Here is a 10,423-nt window from a genome sequence, read left to right as displayed (position 1 = left end):
TTACACCATGGAGAAAGTCAGTAGAGCATTCTAGAATAAAATAGTGTTGAACTGCAATTCCCAGACTTATCGAACAATTTCACAATGTAAATGCAAAAAGACACTCCGGACATGACAATACTGGTTTATAACTAACGGTATAAACCAGAATAATCAATTTGAGAAAAGTGGAAAAACCCTACCCTATTCCTATGCCCACAATTATAAACTCCTCGTTTTGAGCTGACCCAAACTTGAGCAGTGCCAGGACTGTCCCTTCTGGATGCCACCGCATTTGAGAGACCAGCCAAGCAAACTGAATGTCATGTTACTTCCTAATCTGTACACTTGGGTTTAAACTGCTTCTGTTTTGGCCAAACCCATTTCTGAAGCAGTAATAATCCATTATGATTTCAGCATTTTACTGTCTGTAGTTTCAAATTCATTTAATCTGATATTACATACCTACTGGTGGTTTGGTTTTTTCTCCCATCAAGCAGAATGTAGGCTTTTGAATGATTAGCAAAGGGCGGGTTTTAAGGCTTTAATTTGTCAGTATTTCTTTTAATTTTTCCTCAGATCATACTGTTTGCTTCGGGATAATTGCAAAGCCTTGGCATATTTTCCCTTTTAGATGCTGATACATACTCAATTTAAATACCATTTCCTTAAATACCAAGTCTTTAGCTTGCTTTATTCATGCATTGAAAAAGTCATACAAGGACAGCAAGAAAGAACCTCAGAGAGGTTCTAGAAACTTTTTAGGTTTTAGAAACTTTCTATCGTGACCAACCTCACCAGGACTCTTAGACTGGTCACCAGCTCTGCAGTGTGAACCAAACAGGAACTGTCCTTGTCCGATTTACAAGCTATCATGCCTTGCGTGTAACACCAGTGCTCCTGTCCACAGTTATTACAGCACTTGATGAATCCAGGTGGTACTGAAGCAAACTGGCCCATGCAGGCACACCTAATCCCAGGAGTTAACTTGTCTTAACTTAGATTTGCTTCAAGTGTATTTAAATAGGCAGTATTTGCTATTTTAAACTGATCACCCTGAGCCATTGAGGAACGTGTCTGTGTGGTTAGTGACAGGCATGGCACAGCTGTGTGTCACACATCTGAGCAGAGATTTCCTTGGGAATGTGAAAACAGCATTCCCAGAGAGTGGGAGCAGCACTTGCCTAAGGAAGAAAAGAGACAACCCTTTGTCATGGTCATCTAGCAAACCTCTCCAGGAGATAGCTGGAGTCAGTGCTAGAGGAAGTTGCAAACACACCTGAGAACAGCCAGGAGCAGGAAAAGAACTGCTTGAGCAGATTGGGGGAAAAAAAAAGCCTGAGCTGCTCTCCTGGCTTGGGACTTGTCAGGGGAATGTTTTGCCTCCTGCTGTGGCAACGGTAAAAATCAGTGGTACCTAAATCAGCTTTTAGTAAATCTTAGATTTGTAGTTTTGAAAGACTGGCTGGTGATGCGCAGTTAGTGCTGGGGTCAGTAACTTCTGTGCCCAGCCTAAGGCTCCATGAGGATGAGGAAGAGCAGGACCTGGGAAGCACACACTGAGAGTCCAGAAGGGAAATGGAGAATTCCTGTGGGCAGCCCTGACCCACCAAAAAGACCCATAAAATGCCCAAATTTCTCACACACTTGTTACAAAGTAGCTTCAAGTGCTTGTCATTCTAGGTGTCTGCTGCCCTGCACGCTGGGGATTCAGCTGCAAGCGCAGTTTTGTGGTCCCCAGGTTTGCAGCAGTCAAGCAGTCCCGGCAGGCAGGAAAACCAGGCAGTGTCAGTCTCTGCAGGCAGGAATGATGGCACTGAGGAAATCCCACAGACCAAAGCTCCCTGCAGGGCTGTTCTGCATCCCTGATCTGCAGGTGAGGGCACAGGGCAGGTCACCTGCACAGGGGTCCCCCAGGTGTCTGGGAGCAAGGCTGCTTATCCAGGTACATTAATCTGGTTAAAGGCTGAACTGCCCAGAGAGTGCAGGAGGAAGGGCAGAGCTTTATGTCACTGTTTATGGCCATTGATCAGGAATTTAGGATGGTTTGCTGCTGGTGTGAGCTTTAGCATGTCCAGACTGGGGTAGTGAGCAGAAGGACCTTGGGGACTGTACTCAGCTCCTTGCTTCTATCCACACCTGTGATGCTGTGCAGAACCAGGAAATCTTAGGACTCAATGGTCTAAGCAATATCAAACCCTAGCATTTATATTTTGTACTATTGGTAAACTCCTTCAGTAATTTCTCGTGGTTCATAGGACCTTTCTGATCCATCTGTAGTTGAACATTTGGTACCCACTTTTGTGGATGGAAACATACAGGGTCAACCCCATTTATAATCCATGTCTATAATAGATAAAGGGGATATACAAGCACACAGCCCTTGGAGGATGGAATAAAAGAATACCAAAGCTCTTTTGCAACCATCTGCATAACTCATTTTTGCCCTAGACACATCAAGTCATAGTGTCATTCCCCACCAGATCAAACCAGGCCTTCCTTTCATACCTTTCTTTCAATGTTTCCAGAGCTTCTCTCTGTGGCAGCAAAAAACACAAACGTGTTTTACAAACCCCTGGTATTCTGCTGCATGGAAAAGTCCCTTTCACTTGTATTTATTGTACAAAAACATAAAACAATTTCTTAATTGCATTATAATTATGCAGAGTTGGACAGCTAGGCACAATGCAGCACTGTGTCAATAATTTATTACATCTTATGCCATAATTGAACACTTTTACTATGAGCGTTTGAGAACAACTTGGACCTTATACAGACTAATATATTTTGCTACATAATAATGGAAAGGTGGATACTTAAGAAAGATATGTAGCTTGGAGGAAAACATACATGGAAGCAAATAGTTCCTGCATCACCTATCTTCACATAAAACTTAAAACTAAACCAACATATTATATTTAATGACCCCTTTTTATATATGCATAGTTTCAAGAGCTAATCAGAAAGAAATCATATTACAGTGCAACTATTTACACCAAGATGGGGGCACACCAGAACACAACACTTCTCAACACTGGGACTCTTTTCTCACATTTATGAATGGACAAATCCCAAGGGAATCAGGCAGAAATTCAGTCTCAAGAACAATGTTCAAGGAACAAACAGGTCATATCCACAGCTCACTGATATGATCTCCATCCACTGCTTCGAGGCTAAAAGCAGGAGATCTCAAGGTGTAGAGGTATCATCTTCTCTGTCATGGACTTCAGTTAGAGTCAGTCCTGTGTTGCCAGCGGCACAAGGCCTTAAATCCAGCTGTGTGACAGCATCCAAATGCTGCTGAAATATGTCCATGGGGAAAATACAGAAACAGTGGGTTTATTGCTACATCCTTGTAAACATACTTACCCTAGGGGTAAGAAATCTAGTTAACCTTGTTTGAGGAGAAGTTATGTCCAATGTGTCATATTACCTTTCATAATATATTCACACAAGCAACTGTTCTGCTACCTACAACCACACGACTCCACCACCATGTCCTCATACTGCTTGTAGACCACGTTATTTGCAGAGTCAATGAAAAGAATGCTGATGGGGCTCAGCCGGGTTGGGACGCAGCAAGTCGGGGGGGTGGATTCGGGATCCATGGAGTTCATTAATGTCTGGATAACCGCGTGGTTGGTGGGCTCCAGGTGGGATCGGAGGGGGAATTCACAGAGCCCTTCGCAGTGATACGCCTCATACTCCAGAGGGGCTATTATCCAGTCATCCCAGCCCATATCCTTAAAATTCACATGGAGGGCTTTTCTGCTACACCTTGCCTTCAGGTTCTTGGTGGGCCTCTTCCCTTGCCGTGTTGCTAGAGGAGCTCTTCTCTTCCGCCTCTGGTTGAATAAGTACTCATAAACAGTTTTGTCATCTTGGCCGGATCTAGCTTTGATTTCATTGAAGAATAAGTCTCTTTTTTTTGTCCTTCCAAACACCAAGAACAGAGCCTTTTCATTGACCTGTCTTCCTGTTCTATTAAATCCCACACTCCTGAGATCAACAGCTCTTCCCCTGTCAAAAGTTTCCAGTTCAAAACACAAATTAACCAAGTTTTTAAAGTTTCTGAAAAGCTTCCAGATGTCAAACACTTCCCACTTGGGTGTATCAGTGATACTGACAGTCCGAGAGTCCAAGAGCGTTGAGGCTTGTCTGTTTGTAGAGCAACTAAATAATTTTACTTGGGAAGCTTTTCCAGAAGAATGAGACTTCCATGTATCAGAAGGTTTTTTCCTCAGTATTCGAAGCTCTGCTCCCAGCAAGCCATCTTTTTCTAATGCACTGATGTCAAAAATATATTTTTGTTTTCTTATAGTTGGTGCTCGCTCATCTAAAAAAAGCACACAGATTTTTAAATGTATATCAAGCACAGACCAATATAACTTAATCAGTTCTTAGTGGTTTTCCTCCTATTTGCTTATAAGCCTTGAAGTTAGCCCACTGAACAGAAAGAGCAATTTTTGTCTAAGGGATCAGCTCCATGCAGGGACTCAGAAGAACACAGGGACTCACCAGAGAAATGAGTTTCTGCATCTGCCTTGTAGAAATCTCCTTTCTTTCATCAGTAGGCATTTTCTACCTTCAAAGTTGTGATCAGCCAGTTAAAAAATAATACTTTTTCAGGGCTGAGCAGTGACAGGACCTATTCACCATTTATATCCTACTTAAATTACTGAAACAGAGCTTGGTAGTAGCCAGGCCTTATGCTGGCTCCAAACATGAGCAAATTTACTCTTACATGATACAATGGTGAATTAGTTCTCTAAAACCAGCATCCTCAGGAACTGCCAGACACAAGGATAATTGCCTACTTAACTAAACACCACATAATTCACAATTTTTCAACCTGGGCAGAAAATCATTCTTTTCATTATCCTGACTTTACATTTGCTTGCTTCAGCTGGTGAGGAATATGGCTGAGCCAGCCTTCCAGTGACGTGACATTAACAGTGCCTTCCAGTGGCAAGCTGGGAACCTGGAGGCAGCACTTGTGAGCAGTGTATCCCCCCTTCCCAGCAGCCAAGCTATTAATGAAGAGATGGCAAACAAGTCCAGTCCTGGTGAGTCTTTCATCACAATTCCTTCACCAGCTGTGTTGCCTCCTTGACCATGACAAAACTCTTACAAATGTCACTGGAAGCAACAAGGGCCTCCCAAAGCAGGGTGGTGAGGTGAACATCATGCGTTGGGAGGCTGGTTATTCCTCCTGTGAAATCAGACACTAGTCCAAATTTCCAAAAGTGTTTGGAACAGAAATGGTGAGCTGCAAATTCTGGAGTCCTGGATGTTATTACCCTTGGTAGCCTGTGCTGAGCTATGGGCTTCTTGGTGGTACCTGAAAGCTTTAAGCTAGTACAGATACACCCACTCCACAGGATAATGACTTCTGGGTCTGCAGTGTAGCTCCTCACAATTCTACCTTGAACAAACCAGACTGGCCCTTTCATGCTGAAAATTGTGGGTTTTTTTCACAGAGTAGCTCTGTTCTTAGTGTATTATGTTTTCAGGCACACTACAGCCTAATGTTAGCTGTTTCCATGAGCTAGTTTCCAGCTTGCTAGAAAGAAAATAAGACAAAAATGCAAAAGATTTTAAACACCTAAGCATGCAAAGACTGATTGATTTTCAACAATATGCATCTAAAATACTGCCTAAATGTTTTCTTTGGCTGCCACACAACCATCTAGTTCTGCCTGTAAATGAGTTTTCCAAGATAAGGCAGGAGGACATAATCTGCAGCAAAGTTGTGTGATTTCATTTACATTAAATAGAGCTATTTGACTTTACCAAAATATGAATATTTTCTAATACACTCTGCATTTATAAACACAGGCATCTCTCTCTGTCCACACTCACTCACACACCAGCTCCTTTCTTACCTTGTCCTTTGTCTATAAAGCTGGTTATTGTATTGGCAAGTCCAGCCTCCAGTTTTACACTTCCATTAACACCCTTTCTTTCTGCATCTGAGAGAGTCCTGTACAAAGAGAGCATGTATTCATGTGGCGTTATCGGGGGATGTCGGAAAGTTTCCTTAGCTTCCCTCTGGGTTACAGGCTCTTTAGTCTTTTTGGTTTTGAAAGAATCAGTGTCAGTACTGCTTGTGCCAGTTTTTTTCAAAGCCACCTTGCTGCTAAGATTTTGAACCTTTGGAGTCACTGTCCTTACTCCAGAAGGTCTGCTGGGGAGATGTCCTACCTTGCCCTCCGTGGCTGCTGTTCTTGAGGGAACCTTCTTTGAGTCATCGTTCTTGGCCAGCAGAGCTCCAGCCTGAACAGCACTGCTTTTAGTCCTGGCCTTTGAGGTCCCAGCACTGTATCCATGGCTTGCAGTCCTCAGTGTACCTGCCCGTGTGGAGGGATTCCTCTCCTTTCCTTCTGCTTTCAAAAAACCTAGTTTAGATCCTGGATTACCCTGGCCTGCTTCAGAATTACTCAGCGCTCCAGGAACTAGATCCAGAGACAGCCAAGTCAAATGCCAAAGCAGTAAAGTGAGAAAATGCAGGATTTTCATCCTCTGGTCTTCCTCTGAATGCCACTAAAGAAAAAATCAGAAAAGGTTCCTCCAGTTTGGCAGAAGAAAACATGAAAGAAATTAAAAACCAAAGTTAGCAAAAATGGCTTTCGTTTGAGATTAAAACATTTCAAATATCGTTGTTCAATACTTGTATCCAGTCCCATAGTGGAAATGCTCATGTACTCAGATACGATCTCCCCTGACTTCAGTTAGCAGCTATAAAGAACTTGTTCTTGAAAAGAGAAAGTTTACCACCTCGTTTTCTTCTGTAAAACTGACTGAAAACTTGAAGGAGTCTTGTTTAAATCCAAGGGTTTTTTTTTTTTTTTCCAAGAAGGAAGAATGGCGTAATGCTGCCTCTGTGTTAAAAGGTTTTTTTAAAGTTTTGAGTTTTGAATCCTTTCCAGTGAAAATATTTCACACACAGAGACCTGCAGGTGCTCAGAAATCTTTTACAAACCTGAACTCTGGAATTGGAAACGGAATTCCAACAAACCTATTTAATTACTCTCTGATGTCATGCTGTCTAAACTAATTTAACTGCGATATATTTCTTTAAAAAAATCTTCTTTACCCTTTTCATTAGCATGAGTCATACTCTGCCTCATGTGAAACAGCTCCACAGGCTCAAAACTCCAGAGGATGCCTTTTCAAGTGGCAGTATGACCTCTGCCTCAGCCCTCGATGAACTTCACATTTAGACAGGACAAACTGCAAGATCAACAACTGAGAGCTGTCACACAGTCCACTGGACACATACATTAACTAATTTAGAAATAATTCATGTAGCTCTTTTTCCAGAGAACTCTGTCCCCCTGTGACTGAAGGAAGGGCTGTGCTGTAATGCAGGGGCTTAACGAGGGTAACATTTAATTTTACACAAACACAACAGGGCCGTGCCCGCAGTCACTGTATTTTGGCTTATTTATTGCTGTGCTTTAAAAAACCCCCTTGTCAGCCCAGCTGGAGCAGCAGCTCCTGCCGGAGGGGATGCCCCGCGGGGCGGGCGCGGTGCAGCGGGGCAGCAGTGCACCCTGCAGGCAGCCATCCTCCTCCTTCTCCTCCAGAGCCGCTCGGGAGCTGGAGACAGGCCGAACCCCATCTTTCCTCCCGAGACTGCTGAGCACCAGCCTTTGTTTTAATTTTAAAATGTCCAAAAACTGCTGACAACGGGGTCCCAAGAAGGCTGCAGGTAAAACCCAGTGCTCCTACGGTCAGGGCTGTCCTGCGGCTTTCAGCCATCCAGAAGAGAGTGTGAAGCAAATGTGTCTTTCATAAGCTGCCAAAAACGAACTGTTGTTCTAAATGAGCCTTCGGGAAAAGAGGCATTGGGCTGGACTCAGCAGGGATTACTGGGACCCTTCTCTCATTCTGCACTGATGCTAATCCCAGTCCTTATCCTGCAATTGCTTTTCTTTCTCAGTTAAGATGAAAGGGAAAAGGCACACCACTTTTTAGCTTGTTCTGTGTGTGCTGTAGCATTCCCCACCCACCCTGACTAGTATCAGAAACACTGAACTGCTTTCATAAATAACAACTTCATGATATGAGGAGCTCTGAATGCTTCACTTGTTTTGATGGAGGAACTGAAGGACAGAAGAGTTAAGTGATTTTACAGATGTCACAAATAAGGTAGATTCAAATCATGATCCTCCTGATTTTGATCTAATGGCCCTTCCTCTGATGTCAGTTGTGCTTTTGATATTTCCCTACAAAGTAAAGCAGCTTCTCCTGGGAGTTACCTCTGCTGAAACCATATCGCAGTAGTCACTCCACACCATCCCATGGCCGTCCCAGCCATGCCATCACTTTGTCCTTCCCATATTGCCCACCTTTCTGCTGGGTGGTGTGCTGTCTCTGGTTCTGCACCATGGGGGTATTGATCAGCTTGCCAGTAAGCCACAAAAGTAGCTAAATGTTGAGCTTCCACTTTTAATCTATCCAGCTTCCAGTTTTCACAATGCTTGAAAGAATTTAATATCCTTAAAAGGGTGTTTGCTTTCTCAAACTTGGCTGAGATTTGCAAGTAGATTTAAAAATTATTTAAGAGATGGACATGAAAGAGCAGGAGGTTGTACAATGTGATTACATTGGCCTTATCTTAGTAAATCAGATTAAAGCATGATCATTCATGTGTTCAAAGAATATTTGCATGTCTGAGATTAAAATATCTTAGTGGGCTGGACAGAGCTAAACAGAAAGAAAAAGGAAAAGCAAGCAGAACAAGGTGTGCAAACTAATCTCCCTCTTTAAAAGAGGCTGTCTTGAATCAAACTCCATCTCAGTGCTTGGAACCACAGGAACACAGATGCTGTAGAATGCACTGAGCCCCACAGACCCCAGAGTGGAATGGTGACCTTGAACAAGACACACAGACTTGGGGGTTCCTATAAACTCCCAAAGTGGAGTAATTCCAGCTGGCTTAACTCAAACTCCACTGGTATCTTCAATATGCAGCTAGAAACCTTCCTGCTGGTGAGGCTTTGGATATAGGACACAGTTCCAAGCCTCTCACTGCTCACCACCAGCCAAATTTCTGTGCACCCTCACGTGGCTGGGTTCATGTAGCCCACCTGTCCTTCTCAACCTGTTCTGTGACAGCAGCTTCTCCCTCACACAGTGTGTGCATGGATTTGAAAAGGGAGGAACACCCATGTTCCTGCTCCTTGGAAGTGCATTTTCTCCTGCTCTCCAGGTCCTGAGATTGTGCCTACATGAGCTGTGATGCCTTCTCAGACAACCTCAGCGAGCCCTTCTGGATGTCCAGCGTGCTCTAGAGGAAAGGATCGCTCTGGGGAGCCAGAGGAAGATTTCATAGTGTTGAAAACATGGCCATTCCCTGAGGATGAATGGCTCCATTGGATATGTGATACCAAGAGTTAGAATTTGTTCTCTGGTGCACACTTGCTGCTGGAGTTGCACATGGAAGTCTTCATTCTAGTGACCTATCAGGAATTTCATTGTCCTTTCCCAGGTGGACTAATTTCCAGAAAGGACTTACAGGACTGAGCTAACTCCACATATTAAGCCATTTGCTGTCACCTTGTTTTGCTTACTGAAATTATCATTCTGTTTCTGTAAGGATTTAGACCTTTGTACTATAGTTCTTGGGGGACTGTTTTTAAAAGTATGAAGCTATAATTTTAGGAAGGAAATTAACAGCTCTGTGCTTCTCAAGGGGAAAGAATTACACAAAACTTAGAGACGTTATAATTAAAACTGACTTGTCTTGGGCAAGAGCAAAACAAATGTAATGATGTTTCCACTCCCATGTGAAGGTGGCATAATTTTAAAACACTGTGCTACAATGTTGTCATGCTAAATTAAAAAGTGGAAGTCCAAAGAAATAATTGTGACATTAGTTTTCAAGAAACTTGGCTACATCTGCAAACAGTAGTGACGTACAAAGCACAGAATCTTAGAAACATGGAATATCCTGAGTGGGAGTGTTATTTTTGTTTCTTGATTCCACAGATGTACGTAATTCCTTCAACTCTGAATTAAGTGGAATTTTTTTTTTCCTAATTTTTGGTACCTTTGCCTGTACCAGTTAGAAAAATTCAGGGTTTGTTTCAAGCTTCTTCAAGCCTATTCACTAACAGAGTCCCTCCATTTGGTATACAATGTTAATTAGCCTGAATTGCCTTTGATAGGTATTGCTCGTCTTTGTAATAGAAGCACGATTAAATGGTTCAAGATTGAGACAGAGGTTCAGAGATCTCAAATTACTTAGCTGACCAAAGAGAACTTTGGTGGCAATTAATTCATTCTACCTCTTTAAAAAAAAACCCTAGAATGTCAGTGATGAGGCATTCACTGTCACGGGAAAAAGCAGGGACTGAAAACAAGCCAGTATTATTCAGCAGCCAAATACTAAACGAAACATGTTTTTAGCATCTAAGTCCCCGAGCAATTCCCGATG

The 10,423-nt window shown here is 42.8% G+C and overlaps 1 protein-coding gene across 1 annotated transcript; it reads right to left on the bottom strand.

The window, feature by feature from the left end:
* Positions 1–2,579: 2,579 nt before the first annotated feature.
* On the bottom strand, positions 2,580–7,065 carry GDF5 (growth differentiation factor 5). Its single transcript, XM_058850453.1, has 2 exons — positions 5,865–7,065; positions 2,580–4,315 (listed from the first exon to the last, which is right to left on the bottom strand). Exons 1-2 carry the CDS (start codon positions 6,496–6,498, stop codon positions 3,447–3,449), a joined length of 1,503 nt encoding a protein of 500 aa, XP_058706436.1. The 5' UTR covers positions 6,499–7,065; the 3' UTR covers positions 2,580–3,446.
* Between the last annotated feature and the right edge of the window lie 3,358 nt (positions 7,066–10,423).

Source organism: Poecile atricapillus, chromosome 15 (genome assembly GCF_030490865.1).
Source record: "Poecile atricapillus isolate bPoeAtr1 chromosome 15, bPoeAtr1.hap1, whole genome shotgun sequence".
Lineage (NCBI taxonomy): Eukaryota > Metazoa > Chordata > Aves > Passeriformes > Paridae > Poecile > Poecile atricapillus.
This window is presented reverse-complemented; position numbering and strand designations above follow the sequence as displayed.

What these genes read in the sequence shown, in the direction of transcription:
- GDF5 (XM_058850453.1), bottom strand. Translation starts at nt 6,498, where the DNA reads ATGAAAATCCTGCATTTTCTCACTTTACTGCTTTGGCATTTGACTTGG. An exon ending in CTTTATAGACAAAGGACAAG is followed by an intron (nt 4,316 to 5,864) that starts GTAAGAAAGGAG and finishes TGCTTTTTTTAG; the next exon opens with ATGAGCGAGCACCAACTATA.